This window comes from Zonotrichia leucophrys, chromosome 11 (assembly GCF_028769735.1).
Source record: "Zonotrichia leucophrys gambelii isolate GWCS_2022_RI chromosome 11, RI_Zleu_2.0, whole genome shotgun sequence".
Taxonomy (NCBI): Eukaryota; Metazoa; Chordata; class Aves; order Passeriformes; family Passerellidae; genus Zonotrichia; species Zonotrichia leucophrys.
Genome location: NC_088181.1, coordinates 16128073 through 16155488, shown reverse-complemented (window position 1 = coordinate 16155488; position 27416 = coordinate 16128073). Strand labels below are relative to the sequence as shown.

The 27416-nt window shown below is 41.8% G+C and overlaps 1 protein-coding gene across 1 annotated transcript in view; it reads left to right on the top strand.

Annotated features, from left to right (window-relative positions):
• The window catches only part of VAT1L (vesicle amine transport 1 like), a 56160-nt gene extending 31067 nt beyond the window's left edge, over positions 1-25093 (top strand). The window contains exons 8-9 of the mRNA XM_064722958.1: positions 20162-20245; positions 22240-25093. Of these exons, the coding sequence (XP_064579028.1) occupies positions 20162-20245; positions 22240-22338 (183 nt within the window). The 3' untranslated portion in view covers positions 22339-25093. The remainder of the gene's footprint in view (positions 1-20161; positions 20246-22239) is intronic.
• The last annotated feature ends 2323 nt before the right edge of the window (positions 25094-27416 follow it).

The window sequence follows — 27416 nt, the reverse complement described above, 5'->3', positions numbered from 1 at the left end:
AAGAGTAGGAGCTCTACTTTAGGATTACAGCTTTATTGAGTTCCAATCCAGTGACAAGACCTGGATGAAGGAACATTTTCCATACAGAACTATGGCACGTTTTGGGGAGGGCAAAGCAATCACAATATGTCTGGTTTTAGCACTGCTCACTGGCTTCAAAAGGTTCAAGTACTGTAAACCTGTGTTTTTCCACTGAACTCATCCTCTCCTGTAAATTACCACCTCAGTGCAGGCTGTTAAATATCAGCAATACCATTATTTGAGAGGCAGGGGGATGGGAGGTCTCAAACCCATGATAGCAGAATAATAACAGTGAACCCCCTAAAGGAGAGACTTTAATTTCATCAAAAGCTATTTATGCATTTCTGTGATCTTGGCTTCAGGGCAAAAAGCCTGCCATGTATCACTGGAGTGAGACCTAGAGAAAATTGACCCATTAGTTACTTTTAATGTAGAAAGAGAGCAATCTAATAATACCAGATTGGGCTGGTATCTTGTTAGGAATACTAAATACCATCCCAGGTCTAATTTTTTTTCTAATAGTTACAATGTCATAATAATGAGTGCAGGTTTTTTTGTCTTTCCTGCTTGATGAAAACATTCTCCAGCAGAACAAATTATGCCTTTTTTGAAGTCAAGGACTTCTACAGTGTTTATTCTTCAGGGTATACAAAACAACAGAGTACCAGAATAAAAGTGGAAGTAAATTTATAACCAAAGTAATAACCCACTCTGAAATACAGAAAAGATTAATTTTTTCATAAGCATAAAACAATTTACTTTGCAGTCCTGTGGTGTTGGAGGAGGGAAGTGCAGCTCATTCTGTGAAACCTCCCACGAGCTTGGCAGTGTCTGTGCTGTGCTTGCTCCTCCAGCACCACAGAGCACACTCTGCTTGTTTTGAGTATTTCTTTGACAGAACAACTTTGCAGTTGTTCATGAGCAGCTTTCCTGATGGACTGGTGTTACCTCTGCAGATATCCTGGCCTCTGATGCTGCCTTGGAACTCTCTTTGTTCTTCATCTGACTGGGTGAAATAAATACTTGTAGCTCAAAGTAAATTTAAATGCTTTATCTGTTCATCATCTGTTCATTGTTTCCTTGTACACACACAGGTCTAACACAAGCTTAGTACAAGGTATCAATGCACACAAAAATGCATGGAGCTGTGTCTTACTGATGTGACAGGCTTGAAAATGGAGATGTGGGGAGAGCAGAATGAGGAACAAAACTTGAATAATTCAGGGCAGCTTGACTCTGTGTTCACAAACAAATTATACACAGAATTATACACAGAGGCCAAATCTCTTGCAAAGATACTTGAAAGAAAGACATTCTTTTAAATGTGGGGAATCTCAGACTCATGGAAAGGTTTGGGTTGAAGAAGACCTTAAAGCTCATCTCACTTCACCCCAGCCATGGCAGGGACACCTCCCACTGTCCCAGGCTGCCCCAGCCCCAGTGTCCAGCCTGGCCTTGGGCACTGCCAGGGATCCAGGGGCAGCCCCAGCTGCTCTGGGCACCTGTGCCAGGGCCTGCCCACCCTCACAGGGAACAATTCTTCATTCCCAACATCCCACCCAGCCCTGCCCTCTGGCACTGGGAGCCATTCCTGGCTCCTGTCCCTCCATCCTTGTCCCCAGTCCCTTTCCAGCTCTCCTGGAGCCCCTTCAGGCACTGGAAGAGGCTCTGAACTCTCCCTGGAGCCTCCTCTTCTCCAGGCTAAGGGGAAAGCTATTCCACCGGAATTTTACCTTGCTAACATAAAATACAACGAACACAAATTCTAAAGGAATGAAAACTGGGCCATGAGTAAGGTGATCTTTAATTTAGGCTTGGCAAAGATTTTTTTCCCAAGATGTCTATCTGAAATGAATATTAATTAAAATTCCAAATTATTTTGTTGCTGTATGCTTAGATGAATGAAACATATCTTGGAAGTACTGGAGATTAATTAGTTATTGCAATTTTTTTCCCCTCTAAAACATTCTGGATACCTGACTATGGGACCTTTTCTGCTCTTGGGTGAATTATTAAGTTCCTACAAAGTGCCTATAAAATTTCATTTGCTTTTCTTATGCATTTAATTCTGTTTAACAAGACTTCATGTTACTTCATAATTCCTTCTACCCTTCCTACCACTAGCAGGAAGCAATAGCATAACCCAGCAGTCTTTTTAGATTCACACACTGTTGATGGCAATGGTTATGATTTCATTAAAAACCAGGGATAGAAACAAGACAAGACTTTGATACAGGCATGGTGGCTCTGTAATAAGGCCTCAAATACATGACATTAACTGTGATTACCACAAAATCTGATTGGGTAAATGAGCTGTTTTAGGAAGCTCAGACTTGTTAAGTATGTAAGCAGAAGTCAATTCTTTTCAATTGGTGTATATTATTCATAAACACTGTATGCAATTCAAGCTACATGAAAGGAATTTAATTAGACAAGTAATTTATTTCTGCTCTATGCTTTCTAGCATTTCTTTTACAGCCTCTGAAATTTAGCTTGCGTTCTCTAGCCTGCCAGTTAAATACCTGTATTTAAAGAACGACCTAGAGTCTTCAGAATGTTCCTTTGTGCACAGTGAGCATATCTGTGCTGCAGTACCCATTTAGTAGATGAATAACCAGAGAGATGGTGGATGTCATTGCCTGCACAGCAGTGGAAACATCATGGATCAGCCTGGAAATCTCCAATTGCCAGTTCTGGCCTGTCCCAGCCATAGCCCTGGGCTGTGCCTCAGCCTTTCCTGGAGCCTTCTGTGGCTCAGTGCCTTAATGGGCTCTGATGGACGGAGGTGTGAGTTCTACCAGAGGTCAGTGAGCTCCTTCCTTCCAGGGAAATGGCATTTCCTTGCACTGGAACGAAGTGGCAAACAGGGAAATGTGTTTTGGCAGCGTTTGTGATGAGCATTGATCCTGTGCTCACATTTGCTGTTGCAAAGGTTAGAAGCTGACCAGCCTGAGACTGAACCTCTGCATTTACATAAATACAGCCTGCAGCCACAGCTCTTTCCTGATCTACTTAGTGAGCACTCTGCTGAGAATTAATTAGTTCTGGAGACACAGAGAGGCAGAAAACACTTGGTGGAAGGCATGAGACACGGGTTGAGAGTGCACTGGTGAGTCATGGTTGTGTTTCTGGGGCAGGCCAGGCTGTCGCTGCTGCTCGCCCGTGTGCCTCAGCAGCTCCTGCAGCTGCAGGGAAAGGGGAATAAAAAGTAGATTTGGTTGCTGATGGATAGTGCAAGGGCAGGGGGAAATAGGCAGGGAAATAATATAGGAATCATTGATGGATTCTTCTGAAGAAAAAGTGTGCACTATTAAAGATAAACTAGTCACATGCTTGCAGTTAATTAAATTAGCAACAGGAGGCTATATGGGGAGAGCTGCTTTGCCATTTCTTAGAAAAATAAGGACAAAGCTGTTATATTGAGTAAGCTGCTGATTAATTACTGTGAAGAAGCAGTATTTTATAGGAGTAGTCTGAAATATATTTGCTGGCTTCTAAGTAATAAATTGGCACACATTCCTTATGTGTGGAGCTGATCTGGTGATGCTGCTCCCCTGCAAGGAAATAGATACCTGGTTAGGGAAAGCTTTACTGTGGACATCAGTGACACCAACATTTGTGCATAGCCCCAGAAGATAGAGTTCATTTCTTCTGTCTTTATTTTGTATATTTGACTTTAACACAGTTGTTTTACACTTCATTTTTGCTGTCTGTGTCATGAAATGTAAGCACTCCTCAAGGGTGTCATGGGATCATTTCCCTATTCAAAAACAATTTCTACACTCTCCCTGAAGTATCAGAGAACAAAAGCTACTTGCTTTTATACCCCTGATCCAAGTGTGCTTCAATCCTTTCCTTTTTATTTCTACCTGATAATGCAAGGAAATATCTGCCTGACTTCTTCCAGTCTTGCATGTGGATGAAATGTATGCCAATGCATTACTGCATCCACCAGCAGAAATAGTTTCAATTGAATTCCAAGAGAAAGTTTACTGTGTCTCCTGCTCCACAGAGCTGGTGGTGGCACTAATTGGCAAGGAATTCTGCAGGGTTGGAACAATGAGTGTTTGCTGTCACTCAGAAATAATTGCTGGATGCTGTGAGTGAGACTCACTAAAAAAAAACAGGTAATAGAGGGAAAATATTGGAAAGAAAGTTTTCAAAGCCACATTTAGATGCTCTTTCACTCTTGTGCTGGGCTCTGATAATGTGTGTGCAGTTTCAGCCACAAAGCCTTTGAACAGAACCTTGGATTTCCCTCTGTCAAAAAATTCTGCTCAGGCTCCTTTGTTAATTAGTTGGGTGTTTGGGAGGAAAGCTCTTGGTCACTGAAGTTAGGCTGGCAGGGAGTGCTAATGTGAGAAATTCAGCTTTTCTCTAGGGACAGCATGAACCACAAATCTGAGGTTTGTGTTAGCAATTCCTCCTGGTTGTTTACATTCTCTGAGAAACTCCTTTTAGTCTGCATTCAAATTAAAGAAAGACCTATTTTCACAGATGCTAAGAATTTAAAAAAAAATGAGAGAGATAGAAATAATGAAGTCTACTTGGTGATGTTGAGAGGTGTCATCTGTATGTCTGGCACAACAGAGAATACAAATAATTTGGATTCCTCCTGCCTTTGAAATATTTCCATTTGCAGGCTGATGCTTTTGGGTGAGGTTTTGGCCTCTTGATTTGAAAAAAAAAGAAAATGAGAATAAATTTTTGTTTGTTTTTCTGGCTGTAATCTATGAGTCTCTTACTTCATTAATCAATGAATGCCCAGAAATCCACTTAAGAAGTTGCCGAAAAGAATCAAAAGTGGGAAGTGGGACATAAGAGTAATGAAAATATCTCTCTATATATTTAAATCTGATGGGTCCATTTTGTCTAAATGATTCTGCACTGGCAGCATCATCTCTGAGGCCACTTCTGTTGACTGGCAGGGAACAGAAAGGTTAACAGAGCAGAAGGAAAATTCATTCCCTGCTGCATTACTGTGGTGAGAAACAGCAGCAGAGGCTGTGCCTGGAGCATTTCTGCTGTAAATTCCAGCTCACATCTTTCAGCTTTGAGGAATTTTGGGTGCTTGGCCTATAAAGAGAACACTGACATCAGCTTTTAGCTGCAGTAGAAGGATGTTTAGATGTTAATAGATAGTGAACTCTGGTACAGTAAATTAAATTAAATGGGGCTTTTTGGTTTTAGAAATGCCTTTCTTAGGTGAGCATTCTAGCTCATTTCCTGGGATCAGCTTATGGGTGTATCTGTGTAACAGTGGCCAAAGAAAAAAGTAAATTATTAGTTCCAGCAGCAGAGCCAATTCTGTCTCTCAGCAGCTGATCATATTAATGACTAGTTTTGGCAGACTGGTAGAAATTTTGGAAATCTCTTGAGCAGTAGCACAAAATTACTTTCCAGGGTTATTTTAATTCATTTTTTCTTTGGTATTAGAGGTCTGATTAGGTTACTAGATTGCCTTTATTGCAAAGAAAACATAGGTTTTGTGTTCTGTTTCACACAGGTTTGTTAAGATACAAAAAAAGGCATCAAAAATCAAAACTACCAAAATAACACTTCATTTTAGTGCATAACAATTGTTAATCAAGATAATTGTTCTCACCTAATGATAATGGCTCATATATTCTTATCAGTCATTTTAAACACAGATGAATTTTAAAAGCAAAATTACTCCTGGGCATAAAGATATCTCTTAGCATAATATAATCTAAATTTAATGTGATAATTGAGAGTTCTGTGTGGTATTGCAGCTTAGTAATAATATTATTGTTGATTACAGATAATGATTTAAATTTACACCGAGGCAGTGAAGCAGATACATTGTCAATACTAAAAGACTCCTAAATATACATTAACCAGTTGGGAATGACTGAACACAAAGGTATTTTTTAGGTAAAAACTCTGTATTATGAGCACTGACTTTGAGAAAACAATACTGAGAGGAAGCAATGCAATTTTAGAGTTTCAAATGAGCTCTCATTTTCCAGAGTTTTGACTGTACAGAAAATGACAGTTTGAGTATCAAAGCTCAGGCTTTGAAGGTGGTGTTAGAGTGCTCACATCTGAGGATGTTGGGCCATAGCTGTGAGAAATGAAGCCTCCCACATCGCAGGCAGCTCCAAATCTTTGTTTAAATAAATTCAGTTTAGTAGAATGGAGACTGTGTAAAAGTGAATTCCTGACCACCAAATATCCACCACCTTGACAAGAACCTGAGGGCTTTTTCTATTTTGTGCTGTGATTATGTCCTGGCTAAAATATCTTAAAGATCCTAAAGTTTCCTGAGCAAGAAGGGCATAACCTTTGAGTTCTTCAGCAGCTGTAACACAATCCTGGATCTTTCCCTTCATTCTGAAGTGTGACGGTGTTCACAGGGGTTTTCAGATTGGGGAAGGGACGAGGACCTGACTCCATGTTTCAGAAGGCTTGATTTATTATTTTATGATATATACTACATTAAAACTATACTAAAAGAATAGAAGAAAAGGTTTCATCAGAAAGCTAGCTAGGAATAGAAAAAGAAGGAATGATAACAAAGGTTTGTGGCTCGGACAGAGTCTGAGCCAGCTGACTGTGATTGGCCATTAATTAGAAACAACCACATGACACCAATCACAGATGCACCTGTTGCATTCCACAGCAGCAGATAATCAATGTTTACATTTTGTTCCTGAGGCTTCTCAGCTTCTCAGGAGGAAAAATCCTAAGGAAAGGATTTTCCATAAAAGATGTCTGCGACACTGAAGGGAACACCCAGCACAGTTCTCAGAGTTCCTGCAGTTAAACCTGTTTGCAGTTAAGCACAATGTGTGTTACTGAGGTTCTGCCCATTCCCTGCATTGCTGGGGCTCATGCACAAACCTGGAAATTGCACAGAATTGGAGGAGAAGCTGCCTGGGCTGCAGCAGGGATGTTCTGTCACACGGACACTCGTGCTCAGCTCTGTGCTGCCCATTCCTGCTCTCTGAGCTCAGGGCAATGCTGAGCTCAATCAGTGCTCACACACCAGCATCACACTCGTTGTGAACTAAATCAATTTTATTGCAGTCACACTGGTACAATGCTAACGGGGAGTTAAGGTCTTTAATACAGCCTTAGAATGAGACATTTTTTTAACAGTGCCAGGAGAAATATTAAGTAATAAAGCAAATAGAACTGCAATATATATTGTAAAACTGTCAACCAGCAAACAAGATAAATTCAAATACCTTTCATCTTGCCTGGATGAATTATTTCAATCTTGCTGTGAAGTGATGTAGCTCAGACTGAGGATAAGCATGAATCACTCTCTCTATCATAACAACTGTATTACAGTTTAATACAACAGAGGGTTTTGTTTTTGTTTAGTTTTAATGAAGTTACAGAGTGGCACCCAATGGTAAGATCTGACTTGGCAAGCTTTTTCAATGATTGAAAAATACTGTGATAAGGTACAAAAATTAGGTTGACAATCCTCATGGCGCTACTTTCTGGAACAAAATAAAATTACACGAGGAAATCAAAAGAGAAGTATTTTCTTATTTGTATCATTAGGGACCTTTGGTATTTACCTTGATGAGTTTCAAGGATTTACATAATTAGTTTACTGATTGGGGATAGATTTTACTGAAGATAATCCATTGTTACAAAATAACACAGAGATAGTTTTCAAAGTCACAGCATTAATGTGTTCTGCTAATCTGATCCCAGTAGGTGGATTTTTACATGAAGCTTCTCAGACTTTAGAAATTAGAGTGTCAAGACTTTTTACTGATTACCATCTGGAAGATTGAATGTTTACTGTATTTTGTAATCACTAAGTTTAGTTCCTGTGGTTTTAGAGTAGTGATTCTGGAATAAAGCAATTTTCTGCTCCTTAGTAGTAATAAAGAAAGACTTCGAATTTTTTTGAATACATGGATAAATCATATAGGATTTTGTCATCTTTCTATTAATTATTTTAATATCCCATATTGTGAAATAAGTTGATCAAAAGAGAGCTTAAGGACAAGTCTGAGGAATATGTAACAGAATGTCCATGGGTGAAAAATACTTGACTCATTTGAATCATTTAGAAAGTAAGATGCAAGGTTACAGAGGCTGCCAAAGAAGAGGTTAAAGAGGCTTCCATGGCTATTCCAAAGCCATGCTGGTCACAGCTTTTGTGGCAGACTTTCAAAATATTCACCTGCCATTTGGGAAAGGTGCAGGACAAGGACATGTTTTCAAGGGAAGTTAAAGAGAGAAAAGGGAAACTGCTCTCATGCAGGTTGTGGTGCTTGAAGTGTGGCTTCAAAAGTGTTGATGAGAAATCCAAGAAAAATTGTTGGTGCTGGTAAGAGATGGAAAGCCTCTGATAGACTGTAGAAATGAGTTTTGTGTGAAGATCCAGTTATTGGATAGTGACTCTAGTGAATCACAGAACTGGAATAAACCTGACAGACAAGTCAGGTGGAACTAATACAGACCATCAGCATGGAGTGCTGGTAAAATAATAGGAGATATAAAAGGACATTGCTTGTGGAAAGTTTTCTGTAGTTTTGCATCTTCCTGAGAGAAAGAAAATCCTCTCTAGTGAAGTACACACAATGAAATACCTCCTCTATATAAAATAAATTCTTTTGTTGTGAATAGACAGAGATTTGAGCAAACAGATGCTGATGAAAGCTTGGAAAGCAGCAAGAAAGTAATTACCTGTGGAGTTTTGATTTTGTCGTATCCAGAAGGGGCTTGGAAGGGCTTTTGGTCCAAACATAAGACTAAAAATAAGTATGTTTTTTACACCATAGTAGCAAGGAATGGATAGTACAAATTATCTTATGCTTACAGACACCAGCCCAAAGGGCATGTGGAGATCTGTGTCGCAGACATTCTTTCATGAAAAATCCTTTCCTTAGGATTTTTCCTCCTGAGAAGCTGAGAGGCCTCAGGAACAAAATGTAAACAATTATTATCTGCTGCTGTGGGATACAACAGGTGCCTCTGGGATTGGTGTCATGTGGTTGTTTCTAATTAATGGCCAATCGCAGTCAGCTGGCTCAGACTCTCTGTCTGAGACACAAGCTTTTGTTATCATTCTTTTCCTTTCTATTCTCAGCTTAGCTAGCCTTCTGATGGCACCTTTTCTTCTATTTTTTTAGTATAGTTTTAATGTAATATAGATTATAAAATAATAAATCAAGTGTTCTGAAACATGGAGTCAGATGCTCGTCTCTCCCCTCATCCAAGAACTGTGAACACCATCACGGATCTGCATCACAAGGAGCTCAGAGCCTCAGGCTTTCATCCACACCACTGTGCAGCTTCTGAGAGGACCAGGACTGCTGGTTTGAGAGAGACAATGAAAGGAGCAGCACCTGGAAGAGGCACTCCGAGTTCTGTGGCATTCCTTACATTATTTGACCCCAGTACTGGAAGTTGCAATAGCCTGAGCACTAAAAGAGCAGGGGTTCAGGTGGGAAGGGCCCCTGAGCCTGCTGGCTCACAGCAATGTTCCTGTGCAGCTCCAGAAGGGCTGCAAGATCCTTCCCTTGTGTGGGGAGGGCTCTGCTGGGTTCCCACAGGAGGGAGCCAGGCAGGGTTGCTGCTGCAGGCTCTGCAGGGCACAGCAGCAGCACTGCCCTTCCCAGCCCAGGCATTGGCATTCAGAAGCAACACAGCCCCACAAAAAACAGAGGGCTCAGGATCAGGTCTGCATGGTCTGGGGGTTCAGGATCAGGAGAGTTTAATGACATTCATAACTACTGGAGCTGAGGGCAAGAGAGCAAAAAAGATCATCTTGTGGGTTGGTGCAGTTTTTCTCCAGATGATTTTCATAGAGATCACAGGGCAACATTGCCGAGGGAAAAGTTTAAAAACTGATGGCATGGAGCTTGATAGCCAGTAACAGCATAAGATGTCTTTTTTTTTTTTTTTTTAATGCATAGTGATGAATTTAATAAAGTTTATTTCCTGCCATAATTTGTTATAGCAGATTGTGATGGAGTACAGGAGTGCAGCAAACTGAGCATCATGTATTAATCCAATTTAGGCAGCACACTGCTGCACCCTGACAGAGTACAGAGGGTCTCTTTTCCCTGTGGCTGCCAAAATTCATTTGCAGCTGAAGGAATCTTCCCCACCATAAGAGCTGCAGCTGCAGACCAGCCTCTCTGAATTCCCCAAGCTCCAGGGGTGTCTGGGGCATCCCTGTGGGCACACCTGGCTGCAATTCACTACAAGATGCATTCATGCCAGAAAGGTACCACGCAGGGGATGAGTCTGAGATCCTCTACTTGTGGCTTTGATGTGCTCAAAACCATTTTCCTAGCTTTGGGACCATGCTTCTGTAATTTCCACCATCACTTCCAAAGGTTCAGCCAGTCCTGGGGAGCCAGTGGCTCACAGCAATAGAGTAGGAGTTCTGGCTGTGTTGCTGCTCTAAAAGAAATACCAGTGCAGGACCCTAAAGCTGCATCCTGATTCACAGGATGTGTCTTCTCTCAAGCTCAAATGTGTTCCAGGGATTTCATCACCAAATTTCTACCCCACAGAAACAACTTTTGATTCTGAAAGGAATAAGGTATAATTTTTTATAGTAATGCAGGAAAAATGTTACTTTCTTCAAGCTTATCTTAATAATGTGTTGCTGAGAAAAGATGTGCCAGTGTAAATCAAATTAAGTGTCCATTGTGGCTCTATGCAGTTTCTGAGATAATGCACAGTCCCACGGAAATGTCTATTCTATAGCACTTTTCTGCAAATACAAGTTTGTTTTCAGCTATCAGTGCTGAATGCCCCTGAGCTGTCCTAACCTGCTGGAATTCCCTGTGTTGATGGATCAAATTTCAGGCTCTTCTCCTCTTTTATCATGTAGAAAAGCTCACACCAAACTGATAATCTAGGCACTGCTCTTTAGTACTTCTAAATATTTAATTTGTTGTTGATTCTGCCTTTTTTTCCTGCTTTATCCCTGTTGACTCTGTAAGTAAAGACTGGTGAGATTTGGCTCAGTTATTCTGTAATTACAAGGCTTTAAATCTCTTTTTCTTTGAATTTTACTGAGACAAAACAAATACTCATTGACGTCAGCAGGAGCTTGCAGGAGTAGGGAAGGGTGAAAACAGCAGAGCTCTGCAGCTGCAGCTCTCCATCCAGAAGATGTATCACTTAATAGGTATCTTCAGCAGCCAAGGGAGGACTCTCAGTTTGCCTGTAGCATCAGTTTTTATTCCTTTGACATTTTTCTCATCTTGGGTCTGGTTTTAGTCTTGCTGCCATGGCAACACACAGAGAGGCTAAAAGGTACTCCAGAGAAAAGGTCTCTCCTCACTGACAGGCAGCAGAAGGGAATAGAGGCCATTGCTGCTGTTTGCAGCTGCAAACAGCACTGGAGGGATGAAAGGGATACAGAAAGTGTTTTCTGTTTGCGCATTTGCAGGCAAAACCTCTGGTGCAAAAGTTCAGTGTGGCAGGGCATGGACAGAGGTGTTGGATAAAATAATTTCTGCTTTCAGATAGCTTTGAGCAGGACAGGACACGACATGATGTGACATGACATGGAAACAGACTTCATGATCCAAGTTTTTCCTGTAGGAAAAACACTCTAATCAGCTCAAAATCAGTGCTAGGGATACTGAATTTTTGCATTTTGATTGTATCCATGTTTTCTGCGTGCCCATGTAGGCGTTTATGAAAATTGGGCCCCGCATACCCCGAGTTTGATGTGTCTTCTTACATATGCTCAGTGCTCAATTTCTGCATCTTCAGAGCTGGCTGCATTCACCACAGGCAGGAATAGAGCCTATTCAAAATCCTGTAAATATTATGCTGCTTTTCCATCTGCCATGCAAGCTGCTGCATACCCTCAGCCTCCAGGAGAGCAGAGTCTGGAGGTCTCTTCAGAATTAATGGAGCAGGTGAGGCAGTGGAATCCTGGCTGGCTGCAGATGTGGGATTGCCAGTCTCCCGTATACCCAGCTCCCACACAAGCAGGTAATTGAAGGATATTGTCATGGCAGATAAGGCAATTTAACACTAGAAGCACTTTTCTGCTGGCTATTCTGCTACACAGTGCAAGGGAAATATTCCTGTCAGGAATGCAGATCATTCCCAGGGAAGTGTGCTGTGCTGAATACAGGTTATTCCATTGCTCTCAAGGGAAATAATCCCCCACAGCAAAGGATGGCTTTGTCCAAATAACTGTGTCTGGGAGGATAACTGTCACTAATCACACAGGAAAACTGTTTTTTTACAAAAGCTTGTACAGAAGACAGCCTGAGAAAGGGAAGTATTGCAAACTCCCTTAAAAAAATAAAAACAAAAAGGCTTTGAAAAAAACCAGCATGTTTCCCACTGAAATTTTACCAGACAACATCATCTTCTATAAACATGAGAGAGACATTTAAAGATTATCAAGGAGAAAACAACAAGACTAGATTTTGACAGATGCCTGTTTTGGGAGGAGAAGGGAGTTGTGAGCAGAGGAGCCAGGGGCTGCTGACACGTGTGTGTCCTGGCTGCCCAGGGAGCTGTGGTGCTGTGCTGCACTGATCACACACCATGGCTGTCCCCTCCTGAGCCCAGGGCACCCCAGCAGGGCTGGCTGGCTGCACAGGGACATTTCCATTTCCCAGGGACATTTCCCTTTCCCTCTGCTGCACAGGGACATTTCCATTTCCCAGGGACATTTCCATTTCCCTCGGCTGCACAGGGACATTTCCATTTCCATTTCCCTCTGCCCAGTGCTCCCCTGCCCTGCCAGCCTGGCAGGGGCTGCAGGGAGTGGAGCACCACAGGCTCCCTCAGAGCTGCCAGCAGCTTCAGGAGCTGCTGCCCTTGGTTCCTGCAGCCTCTTCCCTGCCACAGACCAGACAGACGAAATCCACAAGTCGGATGATGGGTTTTTTCTTTGCACTGTTAGTTTTAAAAGCCATATATACCAAAAACATGAAAGGAAACTCTTCTCCTGGTCTGAGAAGTGCATCTGCAATTAGAATGCAGCTCACAAAGCATATTAAAGACAGCATAGCTTTGTAATAGAACACAGCAGTGAGCCTGATAAAAATTATTCTGCTCTATAGCACTAATGAAAGCTGTAGTATTAAAGCTTGGCTTATGTGGGATCTCAGCTAGAATCAACTGCAGTATGCCTCTTTTTTTCTTCATTACTGTCTAGAAATAATGCTTAAATAATTATTCTTGATATTATTGTTTGTAATTCTAATGGAGGTAGCTCTGGGCTCATTGCAATAGTGCCAGTGATGAGCATCAACAGAACAGAGTTAGCCCTGGAATGAAAAATGGGCATGTTTTTAATTCAGATTATTTTTTCATAAATGTGAAGGAGATTTGGATCATTACCTGTGACACTTGGGTTGCCAAAGTAACCTTGCCTAGCCAGCTGATGTTTGCACAGCTCATGGCACTGTCACCATGGAGACCTGTCCATGTGATTTTGCAGGATGATGCAGTTGCAGGCGTCTCAGAGAGGAATTAATTGTTGGTGAGCAATGCTCGTGCAGACAGCCCTGCCCTGCAGACAGAGCCTGCACTCAAACACCAGCTCAATCCTTCATTTGTGTTTGAGCTGCACAGAGAGGAGCAGGGCAGGGGTCACAGGAGGGAGCTCTCTGGGCTGCCCTAAGGCAAACCCTGAGTTCTCCTGATGGAAAGTTCATGCTCAGAGTGGGAGGAGTGGTCAGAGAGTGCTGATCTGTGTAAAAGCCATGCTTGAATGATAATATTCATTTACAGAACATTTGTTTGAGTGATTGAAGGCTATGGAACACTCCAGGTATTCCTTTTTCTCCTCCCAGTACCTGCTCTCCCTCATTCATGTGCAATCTAGTGATGTCAGGGAAATTACAGCAGTAGAGCAGGAGCTGAAATCTGTCTGTATATACAGGATATTCAAAATTCTCCTCCAAAAGTAGCTGTCGTGCTGTGCATTCCATTCTGACCTCTGATGAACCTCACAATGGGACTGTGAAGTGCAGTTTGGATCTGTTTTGCACAATACCAAACCAAAGACCACACAAACATTTTGATAAGAGATATGGTTCTGTTTCTGATGGTTAAGCAGGCTAAAGAGTGCTCCCTCCTTCCTCCCCATATTCTCTGGAGAACAGAAGTCAGCCAGGCTGAAGATGAAGTCATTTTGCTGAGGTGAAATGCTTTGTTCCACCTCTTTTACTTAATTATGAGTGTGCTGGATGACGACAGCAGGTCAGAAGGTGCTGTGCTATTTCTGGGTGCTGCAGCTGTGGTGAGCAGGCTGCAGCAGGAGCAGGGGGGCGTTCTGTAGATGTGACATAAACCCCTCAATGACACATAGACCAGGCTTCAGAAACTGCCCAAAGCCAGGACTGAGTGGGTGAGCCAGCAGGAGAGCAGTGTCACTGGGTTTGGGGCATGCAGTGACACTGACATTGGGGAACTGCTGTAAAGAATCTCTGGAGCACCAGCTTTGGGGATGTCTGTGTTGGACACTCTGTTATGTGGAAAAAAACACCAAAAAATGGATATTTAAAACCAATACTGGGCAGAAGTGCTCACAGGAGGGAATGTGGGCAGATGGGACTTGGGTTGGGGGCCAGATGCAGGGAGTGATTGTTGCTCCTTTTGTTTTTGCTTTTGGTCTGAAGAATCAGCTGAAGGATTAAAGAGAGGGGTGTAGCTGGAAAAGCAGGCTTTAGGCTGATGTGTGCAGCGCAGCTTAAAATTTATGAGGGGATTATTTCATGGCTAGAAGGGAACAGTCATGATATGCTGGAAGGCTTGGACATTTTCAGTGTGTAAGCAGAGGATGAAAGGTGATTCTTTGAGATGATGTATAAAAATAAACAGTAATCTTGAACCTAAAGGTGTGGAACTAATGAGAGGGAAAATTGCAATTGTAGATCATAAACTGAGCTGATGCTCTGCTTCACTGTGCCCATCTGGTACTGAGGGATGTTTCCTTTGGGTGCTGATAACCTTTCTGACAGCTCATGATACAGTGTTGGAATGACTGGGGAGTTTTACAGATTACACTGAGATAATTGAATTAATATCACTCCTGGTTTGGATTAAATTTGTAATCTTAGCATAAGATTCTTTAGCCTTTCGTACCATGGCCTGATTTATCAAAAGGGGAGTGAAGGATTCCTTTATTGTGAGTAGAAATCCTTTCAAATACCTCAGGGAATAACATTGTCATCAGAGGGCCTCAAGAAAAGCAAGGGCAAAGCCCTCTGCCAATAAGCCTGCCTTAGCTGACAGTGAGAGGTAAAGAAGTTATCTGCAAAAATGGAATTGTAATCTGTAGATGGGAGTTTGTGCAACAGACTGCATCCAGCCTCATGCAGCTAAAGAAAATCCACTCTTCTCCTGCACCAGTGTCTTTCAATGGCTTTTTTTTCTGAAGTTAATGTAGAACTTCACCGAAAAAAGATCAATAAAATTAATCACATTACTGAGCTAAACAACTTCATGTAGGATGATGAAAACATTGTGTTGTGACATTTCCACTAGGAAGCTTTTCCATGGCACGTTGCCTTCATTGTCTCTCCCTCCTAAACTCCACATTACTGACGTGGGCCTGGAGCCCCCAGTGTGTTATGCTGGCAGAGCCAGTGGTTTCACAATCCAGATTCCCATTCTCTTTTATTTTACTCCTGAGACTGGTTCCTTGTAAGAGCCAAATACAGAAATGGATCATTATGTTTAAAATAACATCTGAAGGCTTGAAAATAGCATCCATTTCTTAGGTAGGCTGCATTTATCTTTCACACTCAGAAATGGTGCAGCAGATAATTAGTAATACATTTTCCACTTAAATTTCCCTGTATTTATAAAGCAGTAGACTGCTCTTGCTATGTTCTACCAGCAAAATGAAGTTCCAGAGCCAACTGAATGTCAGCAAGAATTTATGAATACGTCAGTAGAGATTACTGTTGGCTCTTGATTTTGAATGCAAGCAGACAACAAAATTAGTTTGGTAGTAAAATGGGTAAGTAAGTGGGGGCCTGACTATAGCAATGCAAAGTTGGAGCATAATTGCTTGTTTCAGGCATGTATTACTTATAGAGGATCAGACTCACACCCAGGAAAGTGTCTCTATTCAGGAACTTTCCAAAGGAAAAGGAACCAGGACAGCAGAGGGGGAGACCTGAAATGAAAGAATTAAGATGAAAAGCCAGACAAGAAATTTGTCCCAGTTACTGATTCCACCTGGGAAAACAAGAGAAATCCAAGGAGAACATAGGGAAAAAAAGGAGAATTAAGGAAGATGTACAGTATGTATTTCAGGGGAAAAAAGAGTCTTTTAGTTGATTTTAAATGGACTGATTTTACACCCTTACATCAAAAGCTGTGGAAAAGCAGAGTAATCAGAAGCCAGCTGCAAACATGCAAATACAATGCCAGCATGTTATATTGGTTGTTCTGCTTGGAATACATCTTGGTTTTCATTGTTTTAGCATTGCAGGTACTGTTTGAGTAAAAATTGTGTAGTGCCTGCTATTTTTAATTTCAATAGGAAAACATTTTTTTGTCTGGTCAGAGTGGTTACAGGTAATAACGTGCTTAATTTGGAGCTTTTGTAACCTATATTTCTCAAAGAGAAATTATTGCAAATTAGTCAGGAGCACTGACAGAGACTTCATTAAACTTCTCTAAGTCATTTGTGGGTATATTGTAATTCCTGAAAGCTGGTTTCTTACTTGCTGTGGTAGTGCTTCACTATCTGCTATTATTAGTACTTTACTATGTAGAAGGAAGAAACTGACATAATTATTATTCTCTTTTTTCTGTGCAAGCTTGTATTTGACTTAGAAGGAAAATTGCTGTCAGCTCACTAAAGACAGAATAACTGCAATAAAATCATGCCATGCTCCCAGAGCATTCACAGGTGCTGTGTTCAGGAGTGGGAGATGGTTTATGACTGTTACTGTAGAGGATTCCCTTTTGCTTTCCATGAAATAAAAACTTTGCAAATCATTAACTGAAGAGAAATTGAAATACGGGTTTGCTTGAGAGATGTATCTATATATATATATATATATCAATGTATATCAATTCATTGTATCACTGCCAGGACCAGTGGTCTACTAATGTGTAATAGTTGTGGTTCCATTGCAGAACTTTGATAGACATTGGGTCAGTCTGAGGGCTCTCAAGGCTAAAATCTGTGTTTTGGCACTAGGTCAGACACAGACCCTCTCAGGGCTGAGCCATACTGAAATCAAGCACAGGACAATGGAATTTTGTCCTTTATTCCAGTGGAAACTCTTCATATCAGTGAATACCCCTTTGCACTGTTTCCAGTCCAAGATCCCTCTGAGGATGATACTGCACAAGAATAATTTAAATTAACTCATCCACATGAACAAAAGTAAATTCCATTTGCTTGGCCTTGAGCTGACAAATGCAAACAATATAGCAACCAATGTGGAATAACTGGTGAAAAGAGATTCAGGGATACTTCTTACAGAATACTGTAAGAAGAGGGAAACCCTTGTGATTCTTTCTGCTGGAAGGGATGTTTATTTTGAATCAAACTTCAGCCTCTTCAGTGAACCTCCAGAAAATTCCAGAATTTCTACATGCCTCCTTGTACAACCAATTAAGCCTGGGTCTGGTTTTAACCAAGCACAGAGGGCTGCACTGTCTTCATTAGGAATATGCAAACACTGGGGAACAAACTCACAGAAGCTCCTCCCTCTGTGAAAGGCACAGAAAAAAACCTAAAAGTTTCCCTATAGTCTGTGCAGAACAACTGAACCATACTTGCACAGCAAAGAAGGTTTTCAATCCTCTCTGTCGCCTATAGGAGAAGAGGGAATGGTTTTAATAGGCACCTTGGGAAACAAGCAGTTGCAGTCTTGGTTGAACAAGTGGACTGCTAGCAGCCATAAACATAAAATTACTCATTTCTAAAATAGCTCATGGTCTCTTAGCTCAGACATCATATGCTGAATGGCATTGCACTAGGACAGAGTTGGACTGCCGGGCTAGGTAACTTGCAAATAGCACTAAAAGGCACAGATGTTGTATCAGCTTTTCAAATCCTTCTCAATGTTTTTATATATTTTAATAGCTCCATCTGGATTCCATAGCCACTATTATTGTTACAAGTTTTATTGTTCCCTCTGCCTCTGCCTGCTGTTTGCATTTGCAAGTTCCTTACAAGTGTCTTGGAAACAACTCCTGAACCTTTCTCCAGGGGCTTCAATTTGATATTGTGAAAAAAGCAGGAAAAGCACATTTTCTCAAATTTGCCTTGCTAAATACGATGTGGTACAAATTAAAATAAATGTTGCATGCCCTGCTTTCCACATGATGTTCTGGTTATAAATTTCAGTGGACAGGCAAGTGTGTTTGCTGATTTCTCCAATTCTGTTGTTTATTCTGTGCTGTAACCTCCTAAAAGCTTGATTTGGGTAATAACAGACATAAAAATTATACAGCTGCTGCTTCTCCAGCATCAGGGTTGGAGAAATGAATATTATCCACAGTGCAGAGCCAGTCTGACAGGATAGTTGAGTGTTGTTTATGCTCTAAGGTAGCTTCATAAAAGGTATTGTGATTTTGTGGACTACCCTTGAGGTCAGCCTGCTATCCAGTGGGATTCACAAGACTGTGTTTTCTGAGGTGAATTTACAATAATGTCCTAAATTAAAAAGCCATTGCTTTTGCAGTGCAATTTTTCTTCTGTTCTAGTAGAATTTTTCCTAAGTCTGGTATTTAACAATTGAGGGAACACCTCTGAAATTCAGGGAGTAATTCTGAGTTCACTGCAGTCAGCTTCCCAAGTAAGGCAGACAGATGAGAAAGACATTTTGTGCTGTGCCCAGCATCCATTCAATTTACTTGGAAGTTGAATGCTGTATAAGCTTTAAAAATCACATAACTCCTTCTCTATTAAACATTCAGGGAATATTCTGGGGGCCTGGACCCCGATTCAGGCTTTTAAATGTACTGTGGGACCCATCAGGCCCCAGCTCAGCATTTTCTTTCAAACATATATGCCATTATTCTTAAAATATTTAATAGAACTATGTCACAGGTGCTAAATCCTATTAACATAAAACTCATTTTTGTCTCAACTGACCCTGTTATTCTGGCAAAGAGCAGCATGATGAGGATGTGGGAGACCCTTTATGGGCACATTTTCAGTTCCTGAAGTTTCCCATGGTGAAAGTGAGGAAACTCTTGACATCTTCCAATTTTTAGTGATTCATAGAACCACAGCTTGGAAGAGACCTTAAAGCTCATCTCATTCCAGCCCCAGCCATGGCAGGGACACCTCCCACTGTCCCAGGCTGCTCCAGCCCCAGTGTCCAGCCTGGCCTTGGGCACTGCCAGGGATCCAGGGGCAGCCCCAGCTGCTCTGGGCACTCTGTGACCCAGCAGTGGTCTGTGTGCTGCACATTAAACATTCAGTGCACCACACTCACACACAAATTCAATTTATCAACAATGAGCTCTCCTGAGTTGGGAAAGTTCATACATCACAACAAGCTTCTCTCCAGTGCACTTGTAAGAAGAGGTTCTTGTGCTTTTCCTCACAGGCACTAATTGCAGCCAGCTGTTAAACAGATGGGTTTGGTGATGTGGTAGGACACCACGTATTTAACGTTTTTATTTAAAAAATAAGGGGAAAAAGTGACCAAAAAAAAAGGAAATAAATGTTTACCTATGCAGCAAGACCCATAGTATTGCATTAATCCCAGTCATAGCCTGGGCATGGCATTTCCTCTGTGGTAACCCATAAGAAATTGAAAAACATCATAGGTCAATTAGAAAAATGTTTCATATTTTCAGTGAAAGTAGGATGTCTTGATAAATATTCTGCAAAGATGGATTGCAATTAACAACCCTTTGGAATTACCTTCTTGAGCCTGTGTTTCTCCCTGCACCTCAGCTATCCATCGCTTTGGTTCTGCATCAACCTTATGGATGTGTTTTGCTATTCAGAGACTGTCCTCAGGACTCACATCCCATTTTGGCAAACACAGTGCAAAAGCCAGGCCTTACAAATTCACTAAAAATGTTTAACTCTTGGTCTTGTCTCGGGCAGCTCCTTGAGTGACCTTGCACAGAGCACGCCCTAAATGTCTCACAGGTTTTGGGAGGGAGGGACTCAGGGTTCTCCCAGGGTGTGACTGAAAATTCTCAACAGTGATCTTTCTTTCAGGTGAAGGAGGCCATGCAGAGAATCCATGACCGAGGAAATATAGGAAAACTCATTCTGGATGTGGAGAAAGCACCCACTCCCCTGGTGAGTGCAAAGCACAGGCATGATGTACAGCCAGGCATGGTTCAGCCTGGCAGTGACTGCTGGACACATGTCCCTTGTCATGCTTTTTTGACACTGTTTTCTAAATCTGTAGCATCCAGATTCCACCAGTAACCATAAATTCTGCATTTAACCCCAGTGAAATGTACTGGCTGAAGTGCCAGCAGTTACTTCTCTCTACTGAATCACTCCCTGCTTCTCCAAAAACCTGCCAGCAAGTGTTGGGCTGGGGTAAAACTGCCACATCTCTTTCTGCCCTTGTGAGGTAAACAAACGGACACTTCTCACACTAAAAAATTCCTGTATTAATAGGTGGATTGAACAGGAAAAAACCCCGTCAGTATTGCTGCAGTGGGCAAACATAAAAGTGCTTTCTGATGCCCACAGTAGAGTATACTTTTGGTAGGAATTTAATTTTTGTAATATATGAAGTATAACATATAAATATGTCCAGAAATATCCTGAAGGAAGACAGCAGTGATGGAGCTCTGGTCCACTAGATTTGGAGCACTTAGGATGGTCCAGAAACCTTTCAGAGAGGAGTGGTAAATCAAAGCCAGGCTCTCCTGAGCATTCACTGATGGTGTAGGAAAGGGCAGTAAAGAAAGTAATGCAAACCTGACTTTAAATCAATACGATGTGTGAAGTTTGCTTTCAGACCTGAGAAACCTCCTGTTTCAAAAGAAAAGAAAGAACCTAGACCTAGAGTTAAGCTCTTACTCACTCTAAAACTGCCCCCCAATCTCATACAAACTCCCTGCAAGGAAAAGGAAGGCTTTGAGGACCTCACATGTGGAACAATACACTTTTATCAAAGGCTGTTAACTCAAATATTTTGTTAACTTCAGAGCAATGGTTTTTCTGCATTAAAATCAGGATTTGTTTGAGATTTTTATTTCCACCAGAGGCTAATAATCAATCGGGGAAGGAACATCATTGCATTTCTCTTTAAAAAGTAAATGGGTCCCTTGCTTATTTGGTTTTGAAGTAGTTATGAGCTAATACAAGAATCTTCTTGTGTCCTAAGAGAGGACTAATAATAATAATAATAATAATAATAATAATAATAATAATATAATCAGTCAAGGAAGGAACATCATTGCATTTCTCTTTAGAAGGAAATGGGTCCCTTGCTTATTTGGTTTGAAGTAGTTATAAGCTAATACAAGAATCTTCTTGTGTCCTAGGAGAGGTAACATGGGTGTATAAGAGAATCCAGTCACACCAATGTGTGCTGTTAAACATTACCCCCATCCAGTGAACCAGACTCTTGTGCCTCCACAGACCTGTCACACTGACAGGGAGAAGTGCTGGAGGGTCCTGCACCTTTACAGCTTGTAATAAATATTTACACATACAAAAAACACTGTGTACTCCTTAAATGCTGTTCTGAGCTACAGATTCCTGCAATTGCCTATTGCCTGTGCAGGCTTCTTCAGTAAAATATGAAAATGCAGTTTCTTCCCACTCCTGTATGATCTGGGATCTGCACTCTGTCGTGGGTGTATCCTGCCAGCATCTATATCTGTAAAGTTTCATTGGGTTTTTAACATACAAAAGAAAGGAAATTGCCCCCTGATTTTTCACTCTGTGCCTCAGATGGGGCCATCCATTAGAGCAGGTACAGGAGCTGTAACCCAGAGGTGCCAGGATCTGTGAACTTCCTACACAGCTGTGTTTCCTACCCAAGGCCCTTACTATCAGTTTACTACAAGAGCACAGAGCAGAGTCCTCGTGTGCAGCTGTCCTCCAGACAGCCTTCTGTTAGGAAATGGAGCTGTGAGCCGTGGGGGAGCAGCTTGCAGGCTTGGCTGGAAGTGTGCAGGGGCTGTGCACAGGCAGAACGCTCATTCTCCTGTGGCAGCCCCCCTCTCCTTGAGTTTCCAAAGTCGCTTTATGCAGCGAATCCAGGTGAAATGAGGAGGAGCCAAGGGGTGAGGAAGGTGCAGTGATGTCCTTGATGTTTCGTGGTGCAGATGGCCAACGACAGCACGGAGACGAGCGAGGCTGGCGAGGAGGAGGAGGACCACGAGGGCGACAACGAGAACAAGGAGCGCATGCCCTTCATCCAGTAGCAGCCAGAGCTGGGCAGGCAGCAGGAGCCGAGAGGAGAAGGGGACGAGGCTGGGAAATCTCTTCTGTGCATCAGTGAACAAATGCTGTAGTACAGTGTGTGTTGTATTTGTTTGCAGTCAGCTGAGCTATGAGCTGTTGATCATCGTTGTTTTGAACTCAAGTGCCATTCTCATCCAGTGCAGTATTACCACGTTTCTGTGTAATGCCCAGTTTCCCTGTAGGAGTCCCATGGATTTTTCTGTTCTTGTTTGAAAGCCTTATTAACTTACTGTGTAATTTTAGATGGGCATCTTTCTCATGCAAATTCCGACATCTTGCATAAAGTTATTTGGGAGGTTTGGGCTTTTTTTTGCAAGTTGGAAACAGTAAAAATAAAAAAAATTCCCTACTTGCTGTCTGAAAGATTCTAGTAACCGGAGGGATAATTTTCTATTTCTGGATTTTCAGTGTTAAAATGGTTTTCCTTTAATGAACCACAAATAAAAGTTGCAACAAAGATTACTTTTTATTTTCCTCAGTCATACTTCATCTTTCCACAAGCAATCCTATCTTCATTTTCAAAAGTACCTCATCTAGAATCATGGAATCTGAAATTGTGTAAGAAATCATTGATTGAGAGGTTTTGATCAACATCTTCTGGTAAGGACATACTGACTCATATGTCAAATTCAAACCAATTTTAAATTTCATTTTTAAATTGCATTGGTAAGGATCACTTATCAGGATGTGGAAAGAAATTTGGTGATGGAGTTTATTGCTCTGAAATTGCTACTGTGTGGTCAGCTGTCAGGCTGGAGCTGAACTCCTGCAGAAGTTAACCCTGTAGAAAATGAGGTTCAGGCCTTAATCCCACCACAAATCATGTACAGGGATAACTTCTATCTAAGTGGATTGTTCTATCAAAAGCTCTGCTCCTTATGTACAGTTACATTTATAATTATTTACAGGATCAAGTATTCAAAGACCAGCTAGTCTTATCTACCTCCCACTAGTGGAAACTATATCTAAACATGAAAAAGGTAAATTTTTTTTCCACGTCCTTCCCCTATCCAAACAGCAGCTACTCAGGTCCTCAACTGTCTTGTAAAAACATTTATTATAAATTTACTGTGATCACGTACAGTAGAAATGCTGAAGGATTGGCAGAGACCTTGCATAATGCCTACAGCTTCAAATAAATATTTATTTTTTCAAAAGAAGGTATTTACCCAGACATGATTAGCTGTTAGCCCAAATCTACAAGTAGCATGTTATGATAGAAGCTAAAAATTAATACAGAAAAGTGAAAAGTGGGGGCTTCTCAGGGTTTTCTCAGTGTGAGAGGACTTCTGGGTCTGGATGACTTTTATGTGTGGTTTTAGAAGATTTTCGTTAGGTTTTTTCTGTTTGTTTGGTTTTGCTGCCTGAGTATTAATGTCCATCTCTTTACACTGTGCTCATGAAGTCGCTGTCAGATAATTGTGCAGATGGTTCATTCTGAAGGAGTTCCCCTTGGGTCGAACAAATTCAAAAATAACAGCAAGAAATAACTGTGGGGAAAAATGCCAAAAAGCTGTTGAACTATTGATCCAACCAGAACTTCATTTTTCTCTTCACTTCATTATAGTTGAGTTGATTTTCAAGCTGGACTTTCCTCTACTTCCAGTGCCATTTTGGGCCCAAACAGGGACTTTATCCACAGAAGAAAATACGTATTCAGTGAGAGTTTTCCATTTATTGGGCTTGCCAGTTGGACTTTTAAGGAGGGCCATTAGGTTTTCATGACTCATCAGCTGACAGCAGTAGGAAACATGCCCAATTTTGTTTTGCAGCTAGTGTAATGATGTTGTCCTGCAACAGACCTTAACATAACTAGGAATTTTGATTTGACGCCAAAGTGAGCAATATTGCTGGTGACCTTCGAGCTGGCAGTAAGTGGCATTCTCAAGGCCTTAAATTAGTAGGGCAAGCAGAATAGCAAGCCCATTCTTCTGTTCTAAACCACAGTCTGGTGGGCTCTGCTTCTAAATTACCCTGCAAGACAAATATGGGTGATCTTGGTCATGGCCACAGACACCACAGGGACAACGATCACATAATTTTTGGCTAGTTCTTTCTGGTTTTGTTAGCAAGGCAAAAAATACTCTTCATGCTAATTCATACCAATTTTAGGGCCATTTTCTGGTCAGCAGAATATCAGGTAATTGCAGTGAGTACAAAGGAGTGCTGCTGGAAGTACCTGAGTGCAGTGCAGCTGAGTGTGACCATCAGCAAGCTGAACGCTGCTCTGTGCTTTGCTGGTATCAATAGAGCATGGAGGGAGGGTGCTGCTGATATTAATGCAAGTTTTCCAGGCACCCATTCTGGAAGCAGGGTGTGTGCTTGCAGGATTTGGCCCACAAGCCCTAAGTACCTTTCAGGAGACCACAAGCAGTAGTGTCACACTGGCTGGGGTGGAGGCTGTGCTGGTCAAACTGGTGAAGCCAAGGCTTGTCACTGACCAAGTCTTACTGTAGCAGAAATGAAGGGTTGTGATTACTACTGACAGTGTTGTTTAAACAACTCTGAGACAATTGGATAGTTTCTTCAAGTGAAACAAATTATTTCTCAATTTGCCTTAAAGGAACTGTGAAAGCTTCTTTAACTTAAGCCTGATTGAAGTGAACTGAAACACTGTTTAATTGTATTTGTTGCTTTAGAGCTTTTGTTATATTGTGCCTACAAAGCAAATTATGTTTACACAAAAATATAAATAAAATGTTGAGCATAGCATTATCCTTGGTCTCTATGTTTTATTCTAGTATTATTGTCACTTTAGGGAACTGACTTGGAACTGCTTAAGAGGAAAATGTGAGGGGGTCTTATTTTCCATTTTGGTCACTGTGGGATATACAAATAATTTATTTTGACTATTACAGAGTAAATGGAGGTTATTAAAACTGCTGTGTGCTGCTTTACAGACCATTAACAATGTAGATCTAAAATTTGGAATGTCACAGTCTAAGAAATTCAAAACATTATATGGACACCTTTTACTAAGTGTTTAGGGAAGTGTATTTTGATACAAAGAGAAAGCAGGACTCAGACTGCCACAAAAGTTACCCTCAGAGAGATAGCTCCTTTCAGAAATTAGAACTCCCTAATGGAATAATCTTAAAATAGAATCCAAAAGCCATCATAACTTACAGAAAGCAGGAGGACATGACTGAGTTTTGAATCCCACTCTCCTGGGCCTTGGTTTCAACCCAGGGTTCCATGTCTTTGGAACTGAATTAGTAACTGGTGATGGTTACCAAGCCCTACAGTCATCTCCAGCCTGCACTGGAGTTCATGGCTTTAAAGGTCTCCCTACACAAGGCAAAGAAGTGAATGAACATCAGTTTAATATCTAAACAAAGAGGGAGTGTTGGCTTTGGTTCATTTTAGTCATGCAGGACACATTCCAAAGCCTGAGATGTCCCTGGAAAATCTCACTTCAGTAGTTACCAAATCTGCTCTATAATCTCAAAGCTCATAGGAACAGTGCCGAGTGTGAAGAGTAAATTTCTGCCCTCTGTTTTTAAGCTTTAATAAGCCAGTAATAATCAGTGCATCCATAATCATCGGGTGAGGATGAGGCTGAAAGCAAGCAGCCATAGCCTTTTGCAAATTCTCTGTGATTACCACCAAAGCTCTGCCTTTGCCACCTTTCCCTCTGGGCCATCTGCAGTGCCCTGTCACACTCTACCACAGAGCAGGCAGGTTGCCTTTGTGCAGCATCTACATGAATGCATAAATACACCTCACCCTCCATTTGGTCCTTCCCCTCTCATTTTCTGGGAGCTCAGTGTTCCTCCCAATTGGGTTTGTCAGGACAGATTCTCCCAGTGTGGCCACAATTGCCAGCACAGCCCCCAGCTCTGGGAGAACTGGGCAGGACTCTGTCCCCTGGCAGCACTGCGGTCCCTTGCTGTGAGCCAGTGCTTTGTTCCCCTGCAGAAAGAGCCAGAGCAGAGCACACACTCTGACAGCTGTGGAGCAAAGCATCTTTCTCCCAGGTAACTTGTGGCAGCCAGGCAGATGTGGAAAAACTGGGAGAATCTGTTCTGACAAACCCAATCAGGAGGAACACTGAGCTCCCAGAAAATGAGAGGGCAATGAGAGCTCTGCCAGCTCCCACCAGCACTCTGCAGGAGCTGCCAGGCACTGGGGAACAGGGCAGGTGAGGGGGAGTGAGAGGATGAACGTGGGGGAAAATGAATTGTGTGCTCTGCCCAAGAGTAACAGGGAGGAGGATTTGAAGCATGTTTTGATTCATGTGTGTGCTTGGAGGGGGTCCCAGCCTTTCTCTGAAGGGGTTCCACAGTCCCTGCAATACTCAATCATCATGGTTGCTCTCTGGTTACACTTCAGGTGTTGGGAGAGCAGCTAAGAATTGGAAAAGTACAAGGCCGTGGCTAATTCCAAGTCCTGCACCTGCAAGATAGCGTGTCCTTGGGCCTAGCTGTAGTATGATAACAAATAGTGAAAGAGACATGAGAAAAGAGAGATGTAACCCCTAAGGAATGGGGAAGAGCTGATGTTGTGGTGTGGCCAATGGATGGTGTAAATTACAGAATATGCATGAGCTTATTACTTGCTGTATAAGTGTCTGATGCTCTCTTCAATAAACAGACCTTGCTGAACACTCATATTGAGGGTCTCGAGCCTTCCCTGCACCGAGACAAATTGCTCATTCTGCAACATTCAGGAAGTATTTTTTTTTACCTTCTGAAGGATATGGGTCACATCCACTTCCATCCCCCATAAACAGTGACACAGAAACTCCAGGTGAACTTAACACACGTGGATTAACCCTTCTCATAGGGTAACCTTTCTCACTTATGGAAACTGAAGGCATTTTGGGCAGGATGAGGGAAAATAGGGAAGGAACAAGCACTGACAGCCCTCATGGTGATTGTCCTGTCTCTTAAAAACTCCTACACCTGCCATCATGTAAGATCAGCTTTCATTTAGGAAGGAACAGCCTGCACAGTTGGAAAAAGCTTTAAAACTGTCTCAAATGAAACACAATCTAAAAAATCAAAGGAAGATTCTTTCAGCTTCTGAAGCCTCATGA